This window comes from Scyliorhinus canicula, chromosome 4 (assembly GCF_902713615.1).
Source record: "Scyliorhinus canicula chromosome 4, sScyCan1.1, whole genome shotgun sequence".
Classification (NCBI taxonomy): Eukaryota; Metazoa; Chordata; class Chondrichthyes; order Carcharhiniformes; family Scyliorhinidae; genus Scyliorhinus; species Scyliorhinus canicula.
Window position 1 is genome coordinate 37,103,253 of NC_052149.1, and position 24,870 is coordinate 37,128,122.

Below are 24,870 nucleotides of genomic sequence, written 5' to 3' on the forward strand. Positions count from 1 at the left end.
TTGTGCAATGGCAAATTTTTGGCATCTCATACATTAAAACATCAAAAGCCATCACTAAATCAGAAAAGGTTTGCAACTTTACGATTCTGAATGCAAATTGTTCAGCAGGGAAGAGCATGTATATTAAAATGACCCAGAGTTTGAAAGGTTAAATATTTTGAATACAAATAGCTTATTAGAAACTTCAAGCTATTTATGCTCCTGAACACTATGTCCATTTTCCCTTTAAATATTTCACTCATTCCTGAAATGGATATATCCATCCACTACAGTGATAAATACCCTCTATTTTTTTAAAAACTACTTCATGTCTGTGTATGTGTAAATTAGAATGTATTCATTTGAATGTTGCCGTTTAATCTTTGTTATTGTAAGATGGAGAGTTGTTGAATACATTCCTAATAGCTGAATGCCTGGAGGGAAGGTTATAGCTAACGGCTGCAAGGCTCCAGTAATACGTGAGTTTATGGAGGTGTTTGTGTTCATGAAGCTCATTGGAGCTGACTGGAACAAACATGGGCAGGACTGAGCTGTGTTTAATCTAAACTAGAAGCCCAACAGATTTAAAGGCGGCAAATTGCAAGGGTATTTGGCTACTGATGAAATTGCAGCGGGGCAGATCATGCTCCACGATCTTAAACACAGAAGGAAGCAGGTTTTTCGGAGCACACAAGGAAAACGAACACCCAGCCCTGACGGGTTTCTGAAAGCATAACAAGCGGCCAGCTGGCAATGGAAGAGGACAAGACAGTTCGCTACGGACTCATTGTTCTGGGATTCTTTCTGATAATGGTCGGAATGTTCATCATGAATGTGAACAAGCCAGAGGTCTATGCAACTTTCTGTTCCATCGGGATTCTGATGATCGTTGTGGGCATCATCTGGAGCATTTGTCAGTGCTATCCTAAGGTAAGGGAAATAAATACTCCTTTTTGAGACAGGGGTATGATTTTAAGGAATTGAGCAGGAGGAAGTGGGAGCGTACTCCTCACAAGAGAGGTCCATTTTGGAGAGACAATTAATGAGGAAGAGATGCCAGAAGAATGGATTCAAAGACAAAAGCTGTAAGAGAAGGGAAAGTTGTCCTTGCTCCATTGGCAGATAGGCAATTGCTGCTGTCATGACAATTGGATTTTCTTGACAAACGACTTGTTCATAGCTAAGGAGGGACTTTAAATATACTACATTTTAAAAGTTAATTTTACGGGTGTGAATGCTGGGCCAGCATTTATTGCCCATCCCTAACTGCCCGCCATTTCAGACAGCATTTGCGAGTCAACCACATTGCTGTGGGTCTGGAGTCACATGTAGGCCAGACCAGGTAAGGACGGCAGATTTCCTTCCCTTATGTACATTAGAGACTAGGCGGGTTTTACACCAATCAACATGGCTTCATGGTTAGGGCGGCATTCTGGCACAGTGGTTAGCACTGCTGCCTATGGCGCTTAGGACCCGGGTTTGATCCCGGCCCTGGGTCACGGTCCTTGGTCCTTGTGGAGTTTACACATTCTCCTCGATTCTGTGTGGGGTTCACCCCCACAACCCAAAGATGTGCATAGTAGGTGGATTGGCCACACTAAATTGCCCTGTAATTGGAAAAGGAAATTGGGTACTCTAAATTTATAAAAAGAAACAATGGTTTCATGGTCATCATTTGACTTTTAATTCCAGATTTTTATTTAATTTAAATTTCACCATCGGCCACGATGGGATTCGAACCCAGGTCCCTGCAGCATTACTCAGAGTCTCGGGGTTACTAGTCCAATGACAATACACCACCTCCTTTGCTCCCACAAAGAGCTAGAGCAGCATTTATGATTTATTTGCAAAAGGTGGGGCTCTTAAAGAGATCTCAGATCTCTCATGGAGTTGCTGACAGTAATGACAGGGATAGTATGTAATTTCACTGCTAAAATGGAGCGGTGTTTAGCCTGACCTGTCCCTTTAGGGCAACAAAGATCAATTGCAAACAGTTTTGGTGAGGGTAGCTGGAAGAATCTTGCAAATATACAATCTCTGGACAAGACAAAGAAAGGCAAGTAACTGCTTTGTTCTTTAAAAAAAACATTTTAGATTCTTGTGTGGTAGCGTAGCCGCTTTAAGGGGCAAGCCCTTGCATTCCACGTGACTGGCTCAGGGCCTATCGTGTGGAAGCGCGCGAACCCCAGGGAATGGGGTCCCTGGCAGAGTGGACCCTGGAGCCAGACAGTGAAACCTGTTTAGTGACTCTGTGCCTGTGTATAGTTTAACTTTACTTGTTACAAATAAACCCTTATTCAGTTACACTGGAAGTCTCCCTAGTATTGCCGTGAGCAAGCACAACTCTAAAATGTGCAACTTACATTTAGGTAGCATCTTTAATGTCACAAAACATCCCTTGGACTTTGTGTTAAGTGTGACATTTGAAGTGCGATTAATAGTCCCAAAACCTTCCTAAAGGTATCAGCAATGTAGACAAATGTAAAGTACATAAAAAGCAATTAAGTGTACTCCATGAATGATGTCACAATAATGGAGAATAAATCAAACACAACTTGTGCACAGCGGCAATCAACAAGGTTAATATAATGTGAACTACATAGTCAAAACAATTGAAAATAAGCCAAAGGCAGTTCTGATGAAACTGTATAGTGCTCTCGCCAGGCTGTACTTTAAATTCTGCAATAGGGACTGGGGTGAGTTTTGGGTCTCTTTTGGATGGATGGATTAATGAAATTTGACCAGATGATCTTTTTCATCTGTTAGTATTCTGTGACCTTGTAAAATCCCACATGGCCCTGCTCATGATTAGTTGGGATTCCAAGGGGTGGATTTTCCATTGCCTGATGCCGGTATCGTTATTCCCAATTGGGAGGAAAATGACGGGTCGCTCAAGAAATGAGATCAGCGTGGGCACCAGACCCATTGCAGTGCTCGACTGCCCACCGCTGTCCTCAGCAAACTATCTTCCCCACGCCAGCGGCACCATTCAAATCTGCAATTTCTATATAGAATCGCCACCCCCAGCCCTGATATTCTCCTTTCACAGCCAGGAGTCATACAGTGTGATTTGGTGCAAGTATTTACAAGTAGGGCCCAGACACCATGGTCATCGAGGAGGAGCAAGGAAGTAAGCAAAAGTTTTGGTCCTGCTGGGATGTATACCTGGACCTCAGGGAGTAGCAGGGAACAACTTGGTGGCAAGTGCATCAACCCGGGGTATCCCTCTCAGGATTGGGGTGCCCTGGCTGCGACCCTCATTCTGGATAAGTTTATTGAAATCCATCCCTTAGCTGTGACTTGCAGGCCCCTGGCTGATAAGACTGCTAACTGCTGACAGTATCCTGCAAATGTTTATGAATACTCATGCTATGATTGACAGCTCCTCACCACATCAAAAGCAGCTAAGTGGTTTCACTTCCTCATTTTCACAGCAGAAAGCCTTTGGGTCCTTTTGATGTGCTGAGGAGTTGTTAATCAAAGCAAAAGTATTTCTAAACATTGTGATTAGCATCAAAGCAGGGTAATGGTGATGCGTTCAAATGGTAGCCAGATACCAAGAGTGGAATTCTCCGGTCGCCTACGCCGAATGTTCGGCGATCGGCTGGAGAATACCTGTTTACAACCAAATTGGGGGCGGTGCCGCTTTCGTGATGCTCTGCCCCCTCGTGCGCACTATCGATGGCCTCAGGACGTTGCCTAAGGCCAACCCCCCGATATTCTGCCCCCGACTGGCTGAGTTCCCGATGGCGTCGGTTGTGTGTTGTATCATCCATCAGGAACTCGGCAAGGCGGCTGCGGACTCAGTCCAGCAGCGCCACAGTCGGGGGAGTGCCGAACGGCAGGCAGGGGGGACTCTGTCAGGGGCTGGGGGCACTGTTGGGGAGGTGGTACGGGGCTCGCAAGCCAGCCAATGGGGTAGCACTATTTCGCTGGCCGGGTCCACGAACAGCCGGCACCATGTTGCACAGCACAGCGGCTGCAGGCTGCCGCAAGTGCGCATGCGCGACCACGGACCCGGCAATTCTTGGGGCTGTATCGGCAGCTAGCGCCGGGTGGCCATTTATGTCAGTTTTTGGTCATGAAACACCACCGTTCCCACGCCAGCGTGGGGACAGAGCCTCAAAATTGGAAAATCCAGTCCCGGGATTGACAGAATCCGGCATGCTCTCCACCATGCGCATATTTGCCTGGTTAAGGAGTGAGTCCTGATTCTCCGCTGGCTGGAGTACTCCGTTCTCTAGAAAAAAGAATCCCAGCTCAGATATTTTTGTTACAAGAGTACTCTGTCCAGTTCTGGTTGCTGAGAAAGGAGAGAGGCATTCAAATACTGGAGCCAATGTCGAAAAGAGCCACAAGGCTGTTTCTCTAGGGCAGAACTGACTCCAATATGGATGACATGGCAATGTGCAATTTTGAACGGCCAGCCTGCCTGCCAGTTTGCTGCTTCCTCCAACCATTTTAGAGAAGGCCAAGGCAGAGGCAGAATGGGTTTCCGGCTCCAAGTGGCAAGTAGCCAATTGAGGTAATTAAAAGGCCCAAAAACACAAAACTCCTCCTCCAGATTTCGCCCCCCCCCCCCCCCCCCCCCCCCCCCCCCCCGGGCAAAAAGTCTCAGATTCTTAAAGGACATCCCTGTCTCACACAGGCAGCTCTGGAAAAGAGCTCACAGCTTCCCAAAGTGGTTTGGGGACCTTTAAGCTCTCTACTTACCGGAATATTGACGGATAGTTCAGTAAAAAAAGGCATGATTCATGCCAATCCATGACCCCACCCCCATGTACCATCCTTTTCCCTGACACCAATGTGCCACCTCACCCAGTATCCCCCATGGGCCGACGTCAGAACCCATCTGGAGATGGGATAAAATAAAGTTTTATGGAAAACAAAGTCGATTGCAGACTTCACTCAATTGAAAAAAATACATTCTCATTGATAAAAATTCATGTACTACATTTCCATTTCTTCAACTGAATAAATCCTTTGTCAAGTGCACAATCCTTATAACAAGCATTGGAATTCTTAGTCCCATGCCCCATAGGGGGCAGCACGGTAGCATAAGGGGCAGCACGGTAGCATAGTGGTTAGCATCAATGCTTCACAGCTCCAGGGTCCCAGGTTCGGTTCCTGGCTGGGTCACTGTCTGTGCGGAGTCTGCACGTCCTCCCCGTGTGTGCGTGGGTTTCCTCCGGGCGCTCCGGTTTCCTCCCACAGTCCAAAGATGTGCGGGTTAGGTGGATTGGACATGCTAAATTGCCCGTAGTGTCCTAAAGAGTAAGGTTAAGGGGTAGTTGTTGGATTACGTGTATAGGGTGGATACGTGAGTTTGAGTAGGGTGGTCATTGCTCGGCACAACATCGAGGGCCGAAGGGCCTGTTCTGTGCTGTACTGTTCTATGTTCTAAGTTCTATGTTGAAGAGTCTATAATTACTTGTAGCTGTCAATCAAACTGGAACAGCAGGCACCCTACTGTGATACTGAATGGAAGTGAAATCGGTCATAAAGCATTGGATTAAGTAAGGGATATCCTCAGGTTTATGGTAACAGATAGAATGAAATGGCAGCAAACTTTTTTCTCAAAGGTATAAAGGGCAAGACTTTGAATTGTTTTGACAGTTTTGAAAGGTCCCTTTGACAGTTCCCTTTGGCAGGTGCTTCTGACAGTTTTGGACACTTGATTTTGACAGGCCAGTTGACAGATCCAAAGAGCTTGAGGGGAATGGGTTCATGCACCTTTTACACACATTTATGCCTACTTTTAACAATTCCAAAGGCACCTGACCACCACCAAATGTACTCTGGGAACAAATCCAAAGAGGTACCTTACCTCTCCAAAACGCTGGCTATCCAAACAACCCGCAAACTTCAGCCTAGCACCAAGTTGGTCTACTTTACACACGCCAGGTTTCAAACTCTGAGCCTTCCAAAATCAACTTCAGTGGACGCAGCTGACGATTTAAATGGTCAGCTGCCTGTGTGAAACGCATGTGCAAGTAGTCCATTCCCATCCCCACGACAATGGGAAGTGCCACATTCAGGGTGGGCTTTATGCTCGTCGGCCACTTTCATAGAAGTTACAGTGCAGAAGGAGGCCATTCAGCCCATCGAGTCTGCACCGGCCCTTGGAAAGAGCACCGCTCTTAAGCCCACACTTCCAACCTATCCCCATAACCCAGTAACCCGACCTACCCTTTTTGGACACTAAGGGCAATTTAGCATAACCAATCCACCTAACCTGCACATCTTTGAACTGTGGGAGGAAACCGGAGCACCCGGAGGAACCACGCAGACACTGGGAGAACGTGCAGACCCCACACAAACAATGACCCAAGCCGGGAATTGAACCTGGAGCTGTGAAGCAACTGTGCTAACCAAAATGCTACCGTGCTGCCCCCACTTCTGCCATTTCTTGCCACAACGGAGAGGCTTCCTATCGTGGCAAAAGTCTGGATTGCTAACTCTATTTTTAGGGCCTGGTCCAATGGCTACAAATGGGGATCAGCTGGAATGGCACTCGTGGGCATCTCCCAGGGGATTGGAAGCCCCCAGCTGGGCAGGGTGGTGCCCTGGCACTGCCAAGGTGCCAAGCTGGCATTTTTTGCACTTGTGCGAATGGGCCGTGGTACCCTACTTGGGTGTTGGGTGGGGTATAGGGAGGGGCCTCTTATAGTGCATTTAGCCTGGGAGGGGTCGGGGATCATTTCGGGGGCCTCGGAGATCGGCGCCCCGCTCTCTCACTACACTGGGGAATTCCAACGAGCAGAGCCCCCCACGTACACAAAATGGGGCTATGTGCGGCTTTGGCCGTGATTTCCCGCTGAGGCCCCTTTACAATGCGAATCGCGTTGTATAGCTATAGTTCCTTGGCACTGCGAGCCGGCTAAACATGCTCACTGTTGGACTTTGTTCACAACTAAGTTGCTTCGAGCCCATTGTGTTTATTGCACAAGAGAAAGACTACAGCACCACCTCTGGAGCAAGTAATAATGACAGGCATTCTCACAATAACTTTTTTTAAAGACTAGTGCCACCTCTGGAGAAAGTAAGAACAAGCATTACAGCATTCCCACTGATTACAGTAGAGGGGAAGGGGTGAAGTGACAGCATTATCAGCTCAAGGATTTTCAAAGCGCTAGGGATGAGGACCCAGTGAGGGAGGCCTTTGAAAATCACAGTCGTGGAGGTCCTGTCGGGACCCCGATGCCTCTGGGACAGTCTTGAATTTTCCATTGACCACCAGGGTGAGGTGGGGTGGAGGAAGTAAGGGAAGTGCTCGCTTCCAATTAACAACTCCTTAGGCTCCTTTCGGTGATTTTTAAGGGATCCATCTGAAACAAAGTGAGATTTTGAAAACTTTTCCTGGCAGATTTAAACAGTTTTGTGCATATCAGCTGTGTTCATCCTGTGGCTTGGATAACTTGCTTTGTACAATTTAAAAAATGTAATCAGTAGTTTAATCAGCAATTTTGGAGTCGGCGACCGGAGAATCCAGCCGCAGGTTTTTGCATAGGTCTCCCACATCTGGGATCAGAGGTTCAGGACATTTCTGAATATTTCAACTTCCTGTATGTTGGTAGATGTCTGTCACTTTTGGTACAGAATGAGACTCATTTTAACACAAGTTGAACCAGCAACAGAGGGCACATGTTGCAGTTAAGGCTAAAAAAAAATTACGTAGGCCACATTCACTCCATTTTCAATTTTAAAGTTTAGCTACAGGGTCCGATCATAGTCCGAACATTAACTAATTATATGATGGAATATCAGCCACTCATTGCAAAAGTCATTCGCTTTGTGAAACATTTCAGGACATATCAATGGATGGAAATATGTATATTTATATATAAGCAACATGTTAATTTTTCAAATTTGAACAAACTAATTGCTGCATTGATAACATTAAGGAGTTACCATTCGGGATGACTTGTTTTCAGGCTAACATTCCTGTCAGCTTAAATGAATGGGGAAATTATGAGCCGGTGAACGTACAAGCAGAAAATTCCCCATACAGAGATACAGCAGATATTTAATTGATCAGGTCAGTGAAGAGGTGGGGTACCTCATGATCCATCACAAAGAAGTCTAAATAGCGCCACAAGTATTCATCAGGGATTGTTATTATTACTGCAACAAGAACAAGCTATCATTTGAGCAACGTAGAAAATAATTATAACTAGTCCAGCTACAAGCACATTATACAACAGTGTGGCATTAATGCTACTGCATGTCCAAGTGTGAATGATATGAGATGGATCTCGTATTTCAATAGTCAAAGTAAATACTAATTTGAGGAATGATTGACACATATATAAGCCTCTGATATTCAGTAATGATGTGGAACATAAACAACTGAAGACATGCAGCAGTTTGTATTGCAAACAGAGTAAAGTGTACAATCAAGACAAATCACTGAAAGGTGACCAGGATAAGCTGCACGGAATGACATTTTGACAAATACTCAGTGAGGATGACTTCATTAAAGTGTGGCAGAACAGGTCATGAATTCTGGATATACTGAAGGCTTATAGTACCTACAGAGACTGGTTCAGGTGGACCTCACATACTGCCCCTACTGAACTTTCCCCATCATCACTGCCCAGTACCAGTTAAGCTGGACACTATTCATGATGCCCTATGCTGCACTTGCTCATGTATTTGCTTTGGTTGGCCCCTTGTTCCGCACTGTAACCAATCACTGTTTGTCGATGTACCATTTATCAATGTATTCTTGTTGATTATTCTTTCTGTATACTATGTGAGTACTGTGTACGTTCCCTCGGTCGCAGAAAAATACTTTTCACTGTACTTCGGTACATGTGACAATAAATCAAATCAAAAATCAAATCAAGCAATAGAAAAGCACACTTGTAACCTTTACCCTTCACCTGATTCTCAAAGGCCTCCCTCACTGTGTCCTGATCACTAACCCTTTGATAATCCTGGCCCTTGAGCTGATAATGCTGTCACTTCACCCTTTCCCTCGACTGTAATCAGTGGGAATGCTGTAATGATAGTTCTTACATTCTCCAGAGGTGGCACAAGACTTTAAAGAAAATTATGAGAATGCCTGTCATTATTACTTGCTCCGGAGGTGGCGCTGTAGTCTTTCTCACTAGCAATAAACACCAATTATAGAGGTAGGAACCCAGACCGTTGCTACGATAGGGAACCGGTGCGTTGTGGCAAAAATGGCAGAAGTGGCCAAAGATCATAAAGCCCAGCCTGAACGTGGTACGCCCCATTTTCGTGGGGACGGGAATGGACATGCGTATTTCACAAAGGCAGCTGGCCATTTAAATCATCAGCTACCTCTACTGAAGTTGATTTTGGAAGGCTCAGAGTTTGAAACCTGGGGCGGGATTCTCCCCTAACCAGCAGGGCGGGGGGTCCCAGCATAGTGGAGTGGCGCCAACCACTCCGGCGTCGGGCCTCCCCAAAGGTGCGGAATTCTCCGCATCTTTAGGGGCTAGGCCCTCGCCGGAGTGGTTGGCGCCAAGCCGACTGTCACTAAAACCAGCGCCAATGGCCTTTGACGCCCGCCGGGCGGCGTCAGGGCTGGCCGAAAGGCCTTCGCCGGTTTGCGCATGTGCCAGTGCGTCAGCGGCCACTGACGTCACCACTGGCGCATGCGCGGTAGGGGGGTTCTCTTCCGCCTCAGCCATGGTGGAGGCTATAGTGGTGGCGGAAGAAAAAGAGTGCCCCTACGGCACTGGCCCGCCCGCCGATCGGTGGGTCCCGATTGCGGGCCAGGCCACCGTGGGGGCACCCCCTGGGGTCCGATCGCCCCACGTCCCCCCCCGGGACCTCGGGGGCCTGTTCGCGCCGTCAATCCCGCCGCCACCAGAGATGGTTGAAACCACGTCAGCGGGATTGGCCTGTCAGTGGCGGGACTTCGGCCCATCGGGGCCGGAGAACTGCTGCGGGGGGCACGCCGATCGGCGCGGCGCGATTCCCACTCCCACCGATTCCTGGGTGGCGGAGAATTCCGGCCACGGCGGTGGCGGGATTTATGCCGGCCCCGCGCAATTTGCCGACCCTGCGGGGGGGTCAGAGAATTCCGCCCCTGGTGTGTGTAAATTAGACCAACTAGGAGCTGGGCTGAAGTTTTTGGGTTGTTTGGATAGCCAGCCTTTTGGAGACGTAAGGTATCTCTTTGGATTTGTTCCCGGACACATTTGGTGGTGGTGAGGTGACTGTTGGAATTGTTAAAAGTAGGCATAAATGTGTGTAAAAGGTGCATGAACCCATTCCCCTGAAGCTTTTTGGAACTGTCAACAGGCCTGTCAAAATAAACTGTCCAAAACTGTCAGAAGCACCTGTCAAAGGGAGCTGTCAAAAGGACCTTTCAAAACTGTCAAAATATTTCAAAGTCACACCCTTTAAACCTTTGAAAAAATAGTTTGCTCCCATTTCATTCTATCTGTTAAGAACATAGAACATAGAACATACAGTGCAGAAGGAAGCTATTCGGCTCATCAAGTCTGCACCGATCCACTTAAGCGCTCACTTCCACCCTATCCCTGTAAACCAATAACCCCTCCTAACCGTTTTGGACACTAAGGGCTATTTAGCACGGCCAATCCACCTAACCTGCACTTCTTTGGACTGTGGGAGGAAACCGGAGTACCCGGAGGAAACCCACGCAGACATGGGGATAAAGTGCAGACTCTGCACAGACAGTGACCCAAGCTGGGAATCGAACTTGGGACCCTGGTGCTGTGAAGCAACAGTGCTATCCACTGTGCTACCATGCTTATGTTAACATAAGCCTGAGGATATCCCTTACTGCATCCAATACTGTATGACGAATTTCACTTCCATTCATTATCATGTGGGTGGGGGGGCTGCTGTTTCAGTTTGATTGACAGCTCCAACTGATTATATACTTTTCAATGTAAGACTAAGAATTCCAATGCTTGTTGCTATAAGGATTGTGTAATGGACTGAAATGTTTGCTGTTATAATGCTCAATTTAGATGAAAAAATGTAAATGTGGTATTTGGACTTTCATTAATGAGAATTCTTTTTTCAACAAAGTGAAGTCTGCAATAGACAATTTTTTTCATAAAACTTTATTTTATCCCATCTCTGCATGGGTCCTGAGGTCTGCCCATGGTGGATACTGGGTGAGTTGGCACAGCGGTTAAGGGGAACAGGATGGTGCATGGGGGGCATGGATTGGCATGAATCATACCTTTTTTACTGAACTAGCTGTCATATTCTGGTAAGTAGAGAGCTTAAAGGTCCCAAATCCTCTTTGAGAAGCTGTAAGCTCTTTTCCAGAACTGAGACAGGGTGAGACAGGGATGTCCCTTAAGAATTTGAAACTTTTTGACCTATAGTAATCCATTACTTCAGTCCAGTTCAGTTTGTCCAACACTTGGAAGCTAGCAGTGCAGATGAACAGCTCAAAGATTATGGGTGAGGCCAGTACTAAATTGGTGTCGTAATTAAAGGGTCATGGGGATGGGAGGAGCGGCATTGGTTGACATAAATGTTATAAAGGGCCATGGGAGTGGATGGTAAACGTGAAGGGTATGAGGAGTGTGTGTGGGGGGGGGGGGGGAATGAGGTGGCATGGGTTGGCAGGGATGGGGGAGTGTGTGAAGGGGCTGAGGGCTGGAGGGATGTTTCCTGGTTTTATCCTTACTTTTAAACTGTAGACACAGTGCCAGAACTCCAAGGAAACATTTCTGCCCAACCTGCCTCCGATAACCAATATCCTCCTCTGGCCTTCCCTGGCTGCCTGCCCCGACTTCTGATCCACTCTCTCTGGATTGAAAATCCAACATTTTGTCAGCCATTTTGAAAAGTCAGGTGCACGGAAATTCCCCCAAACCAGAGCCGGAGATCGAGATGAGGCGTTTTGTGTTTTGGGTCAGGACCTCGATGTCAGGATCAAAAGCAGGTTTTGACCCCATTCTGCACCAGGAACAATCACTCACAGTGATTTTGTCTTGATTGTTGAAACAATACCCAGAGGGTGGTATATGATTATTGAAACAATACCCAGAGCTAGTCATCCAGAGGCCAATCTAATGCCCTGGAGGAACATGATTTCAAATCCCCCTATGTTAAGGATGGTGGATTTCTTCCGCTAAAGGGACTTTAGTGAAATAGTTTTTACAACAATAGAGGATAGTTGCCATGCTCACCATTACTAAGACTAGCTTTATAAGAGTGTAGGTGGTAAAGTGGTGATCACTACTGTCTCACAGCGCCAGGGACCTGGGTTCAATTCTCACCTCGGATGACTGCCTATGTAGAGTTGTACGTTCTCCCTGTTTCTGTACGGGTTTCCTTCGGGTGCTCTGGTTTCATAGAAATTACAGTGCAGAAGGAGGCCATTCGGCCCATCGAGTCTGCACTGACCCTTGGAAAGAGCACCCTACTTATGCCCACAAATGGCCTCCTTCCGCACTTTAGTTCAATGTTATAGGTGGCACGTTGACACAGTGGTTAGCACTACAGCCTCACAGTGCCAAGGACCCGGGTTCTATTCTGGCCTCGGGTGACTGTCTGTCTTGAGTTTGTATGTTCTCCCCGTGTCTGCACAGGTTTCTTCTGGGTGCTCTGGTTTCCTTCCACAGTCCAAAGATGTGGGGCGAAATTCTCCGACCCCCACGACGGGTCGGAGAATAGCGGGAGGGCCTTCCCGACATTTTTCCCGCCCTCCCGCTATTCTCCCCTCCCCCCCCGCCCAACTCCCGACACGAATCGCTGCCGCCGTTTTTTTACGGCCGGCAGCGATTCACAGCTGTTCGATGGGCCGAAGCCCCAGCCCTTTACGCTGTTTTTACGAACGGCAAACAGACCTGGTCTGGCCATTCGTAAAAACGGCGGGAACAACTCGCTTTTTATAATCATGGCATCGGTTGGCACTGCAGTACCACGGCCGTGCCAAGGGTGCCATGGGCCCGCGATCGGTGCCCACCGATCGCGGGCAGCGGGCCCGCTGCCCGCGCACTATTTGTCCTTCCGCCGCCCCGCAATATCCATTCGCGGGGCGGCTGAGGGGCATCCCGGCCCGCGCATGCGCGAGTTTTTAGCGTAAATACGCGATGACGTCATCCGCGCATGCGCGGGTTGGAGTCTTCCAATCCGCGCATGCGCGGCTGACGTCATATGACGCGTCAGCCGGCGCTAACTCCGGCAAGCGGGCTTAACGAAATTCGTTAAGCCCGTGATGCCGGAGCTTGCGGCGTCGGGCTGCTAGCCCCGACCGGGGACCAGAATCGGTTCCCGGTCGGGAAGGGGCGCGCTGGCGTCAAACCCGCCCGGGTTTGACGCCAGCCTTACGATTTCTCCCGTTTTGGGAGAATCGCGCCCATGCAGTTTAAATTGATTGGTCATCCTGAGTCCTGAGTTGCCAGTAGTGTCCAATGGTTTGGTGGGGTTTTGCGGTTACGGGGATAAGTGGTTGGGGGGGGGGGGGGACGGGCGCACTCTTTCCCCTCCACCGCCCGGCAAGATCAAGCCACCATGTCTTTCCGGGAGGCGGAGGAGAAAGACGGGTTCGTGCCGTCTGCGTGCTGATGTCATCCGCGCATGCGTGGGTTGGAACCGGCAACCCGCGCATGCGTGGATGACATCAGAAAAGCGGCGTTTCCGCGTCATTTCCGGCACGACGAGGTCGCGGCCGGGAACGACGGGGGCCCGCTCCTAGCCCCCCGGGTGGGAGTGAATTAGGTGCGGGGAGCGGGCCCCGAGGCCGTCGTGAAGCTCGGCCGATTTCACGACGGCCATCCCGATTTTTATCACCCCGAGAATACCACCCCTTATGTTTTGCATGGCAAGATTGGCAGCATCTTGCTTAAATACCTGTCCTGTCACCCTGGCATCCCTGAGAAGCACAAGACAGCCACAGTCTTCCACCTATTTCTGTGTCTCCTTAATCCCAAGGAGGGAATGTTCACCAATTCCTAGATTCCACCTCTTTCCCAAGGTCATGCATGGCAGTGTCTGGCACAGGAGGAAGGTGACTTTGGTCAAGAAGATAATGAGGGCCTCGTCACACAGGATTGTGAGCTACATGATAGTGTTTTCTTAGGACAGCAGCATATTCTCGGACTTCAGTCGTACCTTTCATTGCGCAAAGTTATTTTTTTTTTTAGATTACCCAATTCATTTTTTCCAATCAAGGGGCAATTTAGCATGTTCAATCCATCTACCCTGCACATCTTTTGGGTTGTGGGGGCGAAACCCATGCAAACATGGGGAGAATGTGCAAACTCCACACGGACAGTGACCCAGAGCCGGGATTGAACCTGGGACCTTGGCGCCGTGAGACTGCAGTGCTACCACTGCGCCACCATGCTGCCCCCATTGCGCAAAGTTAATAAATGACAAGGTATTTGAAGGGTCCAGGACCAGTCCGTACACTCTTACACTGTGTTGCATGAATTCTGAGATTGGATTGCAAATTGAATGTCACTGACGTTCAGAGTGTTACTTCGACCGTACGCTAAAAAGAAAATTAACCTTTTCTGATTTAATTGCAGAGTTTAAAAATACGATTTTCTGACATGCAGATTTATTTTGTAGGTCACGCTCGTCCCACCCATCGAGTCAGACACAGAGCACTTGTTTCCGCAAAAACACCAAGTTCCAGCCTCCATGTCGGAATGTGGACTTCCTCTCAAATCGAGGTAATCTATTCTGAATGTTGAGTGACGGGTGACTGTTGAAATTCTTCAGTGTCGAGGACTTCCCTCCGCCTTCTCTATGCATTCCTGCTCTCACTGAAATGAATCTGGAATTTGTGCAAATGAGAAAGGCAAATAAATTCTTTATAGGTAAAAGTAGTTCAAGTAGCGGAACAAACAGGAATGGTATGATGTATCACAGCAGCACATGGACAGAACTGGAGAGGAGGGAGAAGCCATACAAAACTTTAATAGTGTTTGAAGGGATTTGTCGCTGACTGAAGCATTTGATACTATGCAACAAATATATTGTAGCTTCCAATCCCTGGCCACAGTGTGTATCTGATCTGGAGTTTTTGCCCAATTCTTGGCTATAAATGAGAGTTAGAATTTGATTTCTGTTCTTAGACATTTGGAGAGGTTGGAAAATGTAGCTTCGATTTCTAATGTTCTAGCAGTGGACATGCACCTGGAGTACAAATGATATGTGTACATTCAATCCTTGGAATTTGGGTGAGGGATAAGGAAAGGCCATTATAGTTCAGCATTCCAAAAACTTGGCTTGTACGTTACCCACTTGTCTATTTTAATGCAAACTATTTTTTGTGTGAAGAACTGCCAGAAATCAGTCTTAATTTTTGCCTCGATGCAGTTTTGGCCTGCACCTCTTTTTCCTACAATTGTGGTTTAATTTAAAGTGATTCATGGATTTAACTTTACCTCTACCATTTTATTAATAATAGTGGCACAAGTAGGCTTACATTACACTGCAATGAAGTTACTGTGAAAATCCCAGAGTTGCCACATTCCGGCGCCTGTTCAGGTACGAGAATTTAGAATGTCCAAATTACCTAACAAGCACGTCTTTGGGACACGTGGAAGGAAACCGGAGCACCCATGCAGAGACAGGGAGAATGTTCAGACAATGACCCAAGCCGGGAATCGAACCCGGGTCCCTGGCGCTATGAAGTAATAGTGCTAACCACTGTGCTACTGTGCCACCCAGAAACTTCTATAAGGTCCTCACGGTAGCATGGTGGTTAGCATCAATGCTTCACAGCTCCAGTGTCCCAGGTTCGATTCCCGGCTGGGTCACTGTCTGTGTGGAGTCTGCACGTCCTCCCCGTGTGTGCGTGGGTTTCCTCCGGGTGCTCCGGTTTCCTCCCACAGTCCAAAGATGTGCGGGTTAGGTGGATTGGCCATGCTAAATTGCCCGTAGTGTAAGGTTAATGGGGGGGATTGTTGGGTTACGGGTATACGGGTTACGTGGGTTTAAGTAGGGTGATCATTGCTCGGCACAACATCGAGGGCCGAAGGGCCTGTTCTGTGCTGTACTGTTCTATGTTCTATGTTCTATGTCCCTTTTAAATCCTCTCTTTCAAAACTTCAAAGTTTTGCATTCCCAGAATTAAAATTCAGATCTCTCACTGTAGCAACTGTCTTGTTATGCTCTTGGCGTAGCATAAGCGGCTTCCTTGATGTGCACTCTGACAAAGGAAGATTCAGACGTGAAGATAACTTTAACACGTTTATTAAACTATTAACAATTCTCCTACTCGGATTCGCTCTACTGTTAATCCATCTATAGCTGCTCGTCTGAGTCGTAGTCTTCTAGGACCATATCATCACTTTTTGTGTCGGAGCTGGCATTGGGCTCGTGATGTCCAAAGAAGAAATAAAGGTCGGAGTCGTAGTATTCAAGGACTGTATCATCTCTTTGGGTGGTACTAACTGCTTGTTGCAGGGTTCTGCGGAGGTCACTTTCAGCTACTGGTTGAATTTCAGGCATTGTGCTGTCGTTCCAGGTGAAAGAATCTGGTTTTACAGCTTTAATTTTTTTTTGTGTTTTGGGACATTTCCCCTTTAAGTGGGCATGGTCTGGGGCCTCTGACGTCATGAAGCATGTGACGTAGGTCATAGGAAGCGATTGGGCATGCTCAGATCGCTGTTCCTTTACTTGGGGCGTTTTTCTCAACTATGCATGTGCAGCACCTTTACCAAGACGGCCACCAATCAAAATTGTCGTTCTCTGCTCCGGGATCTCAGCCTCGTGGTGAGTACTGGCGCCTCCCTTACCGTTTTCTGTTGGTTTGTTTGTGTTTTCCTCGCAGTATTGTTCGAATTTGTCCAGGACTGCCTGGAAGTCGCTCCTGTTTTGCCCTTTGGAGAACTTGAATATTTTGAAGATTTCTTCTGCTCTGGCACCAGCGATGGTGAGCAGAAGCTCTGTCTTTTCAGCACCGGCCACGTCTTGTAGGTTGGCTGCTACCAGAAAGATCTCAAACCTTTGCCTGAATGCATGCCAGTTTTCACGGAGATTGCCGTGGCACTTGAGCTGCTGTGGAACCGGAATCTCGATCATCTTGCCTGGGCGTTGTTGCTGGTTGTCACTGTTTGCTGAGTTGTAACTATATGGATTAAAACAGTCACTCGCTGGTACCATGTCTTGTTATGCTCTTGGCATAGCATAAGCTGCTTCCCTGATGTGCACTCCGACAAAGGAAGGTTCAGATGTGGAGATAACTTCATCACGTTTATTAAACTATTAACAATTCTCCTACTCGGATTCGCCTCTACTGTTAATCCGTCTATAGCTCCTCAGACTGATGAACCAGTCTGCTACAATCCACGTGGTGGGTGTGATGTTCAATCAACCCTCTGTCTGTACTCACTGAGTGTCTCCACTGGAAAGAGGAAGATCATGTGTGCTGTGTCCTTTATATATGGGTTGGTGTAATGCCCCCTTGTGGTAATGTCACCTCTGTGTGTATCATGAATGCCCATTGGTTGTGTCCTATCTTACTGACCTACTGGTTGAGTGTCTGTGTGTCATGTCTCTGGTGCTCCCTCTAGTGTCTAGCTAGTCTACGTGTACTTACATTAACCCCTTGTGTATCTACAGTGATGCATATCACCACAGCAACCAGTCTTGTGAATCTTGCTGCAATGCTTCCAGGTTTTAAAACAAAATCACCTACTGACCAGAAATTGACATCGTGCATCGCTGAGCCCCTATTAAACATCACTTGTTTTGGTTTTTTTCCAGCTCCCAGAGTCCGTATACCTCCCGTGAAGAAGCCGAACAGTATGAGAAAAATCTCCCCACTTATGGGCAAATCCAGCAAAACGTACGCAGCGCTGGAGATTCACCTGGAGTGAACTCTCCGCCCACCTCACTGCAGTTAGAACGCGTGGATGTGGAAGGTCAATCTCCCGTGAAAGCAGAGGTGCTGGTCCATAGAGACACTGAGAACGATGGCGAGACCTGTTCCGGCAGCAATGACATAACCCTTTCCGGTGGAACGTGAGCTGTCTTTCCTTTTTATCATGCATCTTATATTTGATTTCCTCATCCTCTGACCAAATCTCCTGTCCGCACGGGTCCAAGCTCCTGACTGAGATTTACAGAGCACACAATGGAAGGTGGACAGTTCAGAAAATAAAAGTTTTCTTTTTAAACCCCTTCAAAAAACAAAAATTATGCATACACAGACTTCCCAGAACTTAAATACATAAAGATTTGGGGAATTTTATTTACCGCACTGGTAATATTACTTAAAGAAATAGTTTTGTCGAAGTTTGGTAACGGTACTTGTTTCAAATTTAGAGTCTGCCACAGATATTTACTCAGAACAGTTCAGTTCAGTTGAGGGGTGGCACAGTAGCACAGTGGTTAGCACAGTTGCTTTACAGCTCCAGGGTCACAGGTTCAATTCCCGGCTTCGGTCACTGTCCGTACGGAGTCTGCACGTTCTCCCCGTCCTGTGTGGGTTTCCTCCGGGTGCTCCGGTTTCATACAATTTACAGTGCAGAAGGAGGCCATTCGGGCCATCGAGTCTGCACCAGCTCTTGGAAAGAGCGCCATACCCAAGCCCACACCTCACCTCCACCCTATCCCCATAACCCAGTAACCCCACCCAACACTAAGGGTAATTTTGGACACTAAGGGCAATTTAACGGCTAATCCATTAACCTGCACATTTTGGACTGTGGGAGGAACCCGGAGCACCCGGAGGAAACGCACACACAGACGGGGAGAACAACCTAAGCCAGGAATCGAACCTGGGACCCTGGAGCTGTGAAGCAATTGTGCTAATCACTATGCTGCCGTGCTGCCCGTTTCCTCCCACAAGTCCTGAATGATGTGCTGTTAGGTTATTTGGACATTCTAAATTTTCCATCTGTGTACCCGAACAGGTGCCGGAATGTGGCGACTAGGGGCTTTTCACAGTAACTTCATTGCAGGGTTAATGTAAGCCTTGTGACAATAAAAATTATTATTATTAATCTCAGGCACACCCAAAAGCAGTTTGTGTACTTGAAATGAAATGAAAATCGCTTATTGTCACAAGTAGGCTTCAAATGAAGTTACTGTGAAAAGCCCCTAGTCGCCACATTCCGGGGCCTGTTCGGGGAGGCTGGTACGGGAATAGAACCGTGCTGCTGGCCTGCTTTGGTCTGCTTTAAAAGCCAGTGATTTAGCCCAGTGTGCTAAACCAGCCCTTTTTATGGGAGTTCACTCAAAATGTAGGCTCGTGTATTGAGGAGGTGTTGTTTGTAACTAATGGCCCCTGAAATATATAATCGTATTGTTAATGTGGCGACTAGGAGCTTTTCACAGTAACTTCATTGAAGCCTACTCGTGACAATAAGCGATTTTCATTTCATTTCATTTCATAAATGCACTTATTTAGTTAACTCCTTTCAAAAAAATTAATTCATGGTTAATCGCTGGTTTTGATCGTTTTGATCGTTAATCAAAATTAATCGCTGGTTGGGCCAACATTTATTGCCCATCCCTAATTGCCCTTCAACTTGGTGGCTTGCTAGGCATTTCGGAGGGCATCTAAGAGTCAACCACATTGCTGTGGATCTGGAGTCACACCTAGGCCAGACCAGATGAGGATGGCAGATTTCCTTCCCTGAAGGACATTAGGGAACCAGATGGGTTTTTAATAATAATCGACAATGGTTTCATGGTCATCCAATTGATGCAGCCTTACATATAAATTGACGAAATTCGTGTTACGCCTCATTAACATCCTTTCTCTACCCTCTTGCAGCAAGGGAAGAGGATCTGGTGGGGCCCCTCTTGCTACATTCCAGGAAGATTTCAACACTGCAGTCAATCCACCTTCCTCAAACAACCTGTCTCTTCTCAGGCACAGGTCAGTCTTGCCTTCTTCTTCCAGAAACAAAGGCCAAAGCCACCCAGCTAAGACTGAAAATGTCACCTTGACTGATGCAGTGCCCTCTGGCAGTCCAACTCTGTGTAGCCAGCTAGTTGCCAGTAACTCTAAGACTGATCAGAGGGATGTCACAACCATTGCAATGCCGCTGCCTTTTAAACTCAAACAATCTGCATCCAGGGAGAGTCAGAAAAAAGAGGGCCTGATAGAAGGCGAGATGTTTTATGGAATATGTGATGACGTGTATGGAAGACATCTTTATATTTCTGAGGAATCAGAACAAGAAGAATGCCACTCTGATGACATTTCTGTATAAAGTGCACATCATCTTCAGTATCTTATTCAATAATTACACAATGAAAATCTGTAACTCCTTCCCATTGAGTGATATCTTCAGGGTTGAACCACTTACAAAAACACATTTTAATAAATCAGCTGCCTAGACAGAAAGTTAATGATAATTCTTTGAATCATAGTTTTTTTTAGTGAGCTTCATTCTTTCAATTATTATTCAAACATTTTAGGATATTCATTCATCTAACACACATTATATCAAAGTTCTATGTCCTCCTCTCTCCCCGCCTTTTTGTTAATATTCACATGTGGTCCGAGTGATTCTTTATGTGTTTTCTGCCACATTTCCTGGGGTTACCTTGTCTAAAGTGGCATTAAGTAGCCTCAGCACCCTTTGTTCCCTCCATACAGTTCCAATGGCTTTCCTGGTGAATGCCTCAGTCTAAGTCAAGATCATCAGTGGGAATTTCCGTTCAAATCTTCAGGGGGCTTCTTTCCTTTTCAAGTCCCTTGTCCCATCTCCCCATGTCACTGTCGCACCTCTGGATTTCTGCTTTCTCAGTTGGTGGTCTCCATCTTGGTTGAGCCCCGACCCAGGCAGTTTGGGCTGGAGTGGACATGGACAGGTTGCAGAAATACTGAGACACCAGTGGCGGGATTCTCCAATAATGGGGCTATGTCCCCATGCTGGCTTGAAAGCTGGAGCCAACCTGGTGTCAATGGCCTCCGAAAGTGAGGAATTCACCACATTCTAGGGGGCTAGCTTGAGGCCGGAGTGGTTCCCGCAAGTCCAGCCAGCGGCGAAGGGCCGGCGCGAGTTTGCGCATGCGCAGAACGAGCGACGTATTTCCGCGCATGCATGCAACGGCTGGCGTACTTCTGCGGATGCGTGGGGGTTCCCTTCTCCGCACCGGCCCCCAGGCAATATGGTGGAGCACTACAGGGGCTCTGTGCGGAGGAAAGAAGACCCCCACGGAACCAGCCAGCCCGCCAGTTGGTAGGCCCCGATCACGGGCCAGGCCACCGTGGGGGCCCCCAGGGGTCGGATTCCCCCCGCACACTTACCTGCCAGGTCCCACCGTGTGTGAGGTGAGTAATTCATGCCGGCAGGACTGGGCAAAACCTGTCGGCCACTCGGCCCATCGGGGCCCGGAGAATGGCCGGGGGGGCCGCTGTCAACGGCCCTCGATCGGCGTGACGAGAATCCTGCCAGCGCCCGGAAGACGGCGCCGGAGAATAGGGATGCCGGCGTTGGGGCGGGATTCGCACCTCCCCCCGGGGATTCTCCGACGGGCGCAGGGTCAGAGAATCCCGGTCCAGATCTCTGCCTCAAAGTGGAGAGTCCATGTCCAGATATCACTCCATTATTACCATCATTAGTTGTATTGATTGGCTACCATCATGTCCAGCGGAAAGTTCCAGAAGTGATGACAGCCGGCAGGGGGCAAGTGAAATGCATCCAGAGACAATTCTCTGCCCCTCCCTAAGCCTGGATGTGCCACAAATCAGATGGTATCTGAATATATTCCTTTGGTTCTATATATTTACCACTTTACTGCTTCCTGAACGTAATGTATTCTTTTCATATCATAGAGAAGCCAGTTATACAGTTTTTAAAAAATTATGTTGAACAACCAGGAACCATTGCATGCCAAAAAAATTAATTTAAGAAAAGACATAACCAGGTTTTGACATTAATGAATCTCTTTATATTTTCATAGTTGTTGTGCTCTAATCATACCTCATTAATTTGAAAAAAGCCTGCAACTGTGCTATTTAGTGATTTAAAACTTTAACACGCAAAAAAATATCAGAGAAACTATAAGGCTAGGTATCCTCGGCCCAACCATCTTCAGCTCCTTCATCAATTACCTTCCTTCCATCATAAGGTCAAAATGGGGAAGTTCGCTGATGACTGCCCAATGTTCAGCACCATTCGTGACTCCTCAGATACTGAAGCAGCCCATGTCCAAATGCAGCAAGACCTGAACAATATCCAGGTTTGTGCTGACAAGTGGCAAGTAACAAGTGTCAGGCAATGACCATCCCCAACAAGAGAGAATCTAACCATTTCCCCTTGGCATTCAATTTACCGTCACTGTCAACATCCCGGGGGTACCATTGACCAGAAACCTAATTAGACTAGCCATATAAATACTGTGGCTGAGGCTATACAGCGATCAGAGACTAGGGATCTCATGGTGAGTAACACATCTCCGGACTCCTCAAAGCCTGTCCACTATCTACAAGGCACAAGTCAGGAAAGTGGTGGAATGCTCTCCACTTGTCTGGATGAGTGCAGCTCCAATAACACCGAAGAAGCTTGACATTATCCTGAACAAAGCAGCCCACTTGATAGGCCCCCATTCCACAAACATTCAAACCCTCCACCACCGACGCACAGTGGCAGCCGTGTGTACCATCTACAAGGTGCACTGCAGGAACTCACCAAGGCTCCTTAGGCAGCACCTGCCAAACCCACGACTGCTACCAGTCTGGAAGAACAAGGCTAGCAGTCACATGGGAACACCACCACCTGGAAGTTCCCTTCCAAACCATTCAACAGCCTAACTTAGAAAAACACCGTCATTCCTACAGTGTCACTGGGTCAACATCCTGGAGCTCCCTCCCCAACAGCACAGTGGGTGTACTGACATCATAGGGCCTGCAGCGGTTCAAGAAGGCAGCTCACCACCACCTTCACAAGGGCAATAAATGCTGGCCTAGTCAGTGACACCTACATCCTATGAAATTATTATTTTTAAAAGTCATTGGAGGATATGAGAGGTTCAAAGACAAAAGTAAGCTGGGATAGCATGACATTGTCCAAAGTAAACTGCATTTTGAAAGCTTTTGCTTTATTTACCTACAATGTTTCTGATGTTTGCTTTGCAGCTAGGGTTTCATGCCTTTGGAATGTTCGATTATGCTCTCAGGAACCATGGAATGTGTGGAAAGTTATGGGAGATCTTGTTCTGCATCTGTAATATAGAAAGAGCAATGCAAGAAAATGAAATAAGATGTCTGAAAATACAAAAAAGGAAAAGACCAAATGTTCCATCCAGCCAGTCCCACTGGGAGTTGGTGAAGTCTCAACCATGTTCTCCTCCATTAAAACCTTCCTTAAAAATGATGCTCGTTACTCAAGCTTGTGGTCATGCTTGGCTTAGTGGTCAATGTTTGATTACACCTCTGTGAACCATTGTTTAATGCTCTCTACAAATGCATATACTTTTTTTTGGGGGGGGGGGGAATTCTATGCAATTGCCCCCTGATGTACCATCAATTGTACGCGAGGCGAGTGATTTACCAAAGTCTGGCTTTAATTGACTAGAACACAGCTCTGCGATCGTCTACAATGGAAAGGGACGATCGTCAGGCGTCTGACCATTTATACCTCGTTAATAGAGGCGTGGTTAACTCAGCCTCTCGGCCAATCGGTCGAGAGGCACATGACCGACCAGGGCCAATGGTAAGCCGACGTTCTGGCCCAATGGCAGACGAGTATGCAGATCATATCACCACACCCTCTCCCACCACCACAACATTTCACCTGTCCATACCTATCTTACACAACTTATTCACCTGACTGAATTTATCTTTCACTATTTAAAAAATTTCAATCATGCCTCCAATGAAAAAACCCTGCTTCTGAGTGTTTAGCCTAATAATTAAGAGTCCTACAGTTAGTTATATTTCTTCTTCCCCTCCTGGACCTTCTCCAGGACCTCAGATTCCTTACCGTGCAAGCAGACCAAAACTTGCCACAGCATTTTATATGCCTTCTGTAGGATACGTGTTTTATTCGAAGATATAACATCCCAATTTGTTTTTCTTACAGTCTTGTAACATTGGCTGTTGACTGTCAGTATTCGATACACTATCGCCCAGGCTCTTCCTTCACAACCTTATGTGGGCAGCAAACATGAATGCTATTACACTACTACACCGGCTGCAACCATGTCAAACAAAATAACTTTCCTCAAACAATATGCACTTCAACAAACAAGATTCCCGTCGTACTACTCAACAAAAAAGCACCATGGGGAAGTTGTTGGTCCCCATGATACGCATTTTCTGAACATAAAATCAAGTTGTGAGGACCAATTTCCATGCATGTTCTCCCACATCTGATTCCCAATCCCCACCTCCGACGACTGGACTGTGGGCTGGTTCGGTATCTGAGACGGTTAGTTTTGAGAATGCCCTGACCTTAGAGCTACATTGGAATCCCCAATTGCATCCGCTGTTTGTTGGTTTTATGGAAATAAGGCCTGTGGTCCAATTCTGATTGAGCTTTGCGTCTCTATTGTCGGGTGTGCATTCCTGACATGCTGGTCACACCTCCACTCAAAACCAATATGTCAGCCTATGAATAATAGCACTGTACCAAAGTTTACCGAAGATAAAGGTGCATACAATTCCTAGTTTGTGTACACAAGTATAATAAATAAAATATTCAAGGTTAAACACATTATTTGGTTCTCAATTGCTTTGTAAAGCAATTGAGCGTCACTTTCACACTTTTGTATTATTTTAAGTCTTTGCATGTGTTGAATTCCCTCAATCTATGGAATATTTAATTGCCTTGCTCGATTATCATCAACAAATTATTAATGATCAGACTGTCGTGTTGAAGTAGCCGTTTGGTTCAGTTAGTAGCATTGGTACCTCAACAACTTGCATTTTTATAGTGCCTTTAACAATGTAAAACATCCTAAGACATCCACATTGTAGTTTGGTTCAATTGGTATCGTTGCTGC

General features: G+C 47.0%; 1 protein-coding gene and 1 long non-coding RNA gene across 2 annotated transcripts; one reads left to right on the forward strand and one right to left on the reverse strand.

Moving 5' to 3' along the window:
• Window positions 1-471: 471 nt before the first annotated feature.
• Window positions 472-20,274, forward strand: bsnd (barttin CLCNK type accessory subunit beta). Its single transcript, XM_038794049.1, has 4 exons — window positions 472-909; window positions 14,524-14,627; window positions 17,671-17,928; window positions 19,688-20,274. Exons 1-4 carry the CDS (start codon window positions 733-735, stop codon window positions 20,127-20,129), a joined length of 981 nt encoding a protein of 326 aa, XP_038649977.1. The 5' UTR covers window positions 472-732; the 3' UTR covers window positions 20,130-20,274.
• Window positions 14,496-23,137, reverse strand: LOC119964493. The gene is made up of 2 exons (XR_005460305.1): window positions 22,978-23,137; window positions 14,496-14,731 (listed from the first exon to the last, which is right to left on the reverse strand). It is a non-coding gene; the product is annotated as an uncharacterized LOC119964493 (long non-coding RNA).
• Window positions 23,138-24,870: the final 1,733 nt, after the last annotated feature.

Bases quoted from the DNA above. Each gene is read 5' to 3' on its own strand.
- bsnd (XM_038794049.1), top strand. From the start codon at position 733: ATGGAAGAGGACAAGACAGTTCGCTACGGACTCATTGTTCTGGGATTC. The intron at 14,628-17,670 runs GTAATCTATTCT...GTTTTTTTCCAG, and splicing joins GGACTTCCTCTCAAATCGAG to CTCCCAGAGTCCGTATACCT. The intron at 17,929-19,687 runs GTGAGCTGTCTT...ACCCTCTTGCAG, and splicing joins ATAACCCTTTCCGGTGGAAC to CAAGGGAAGAGGATCTGGTG.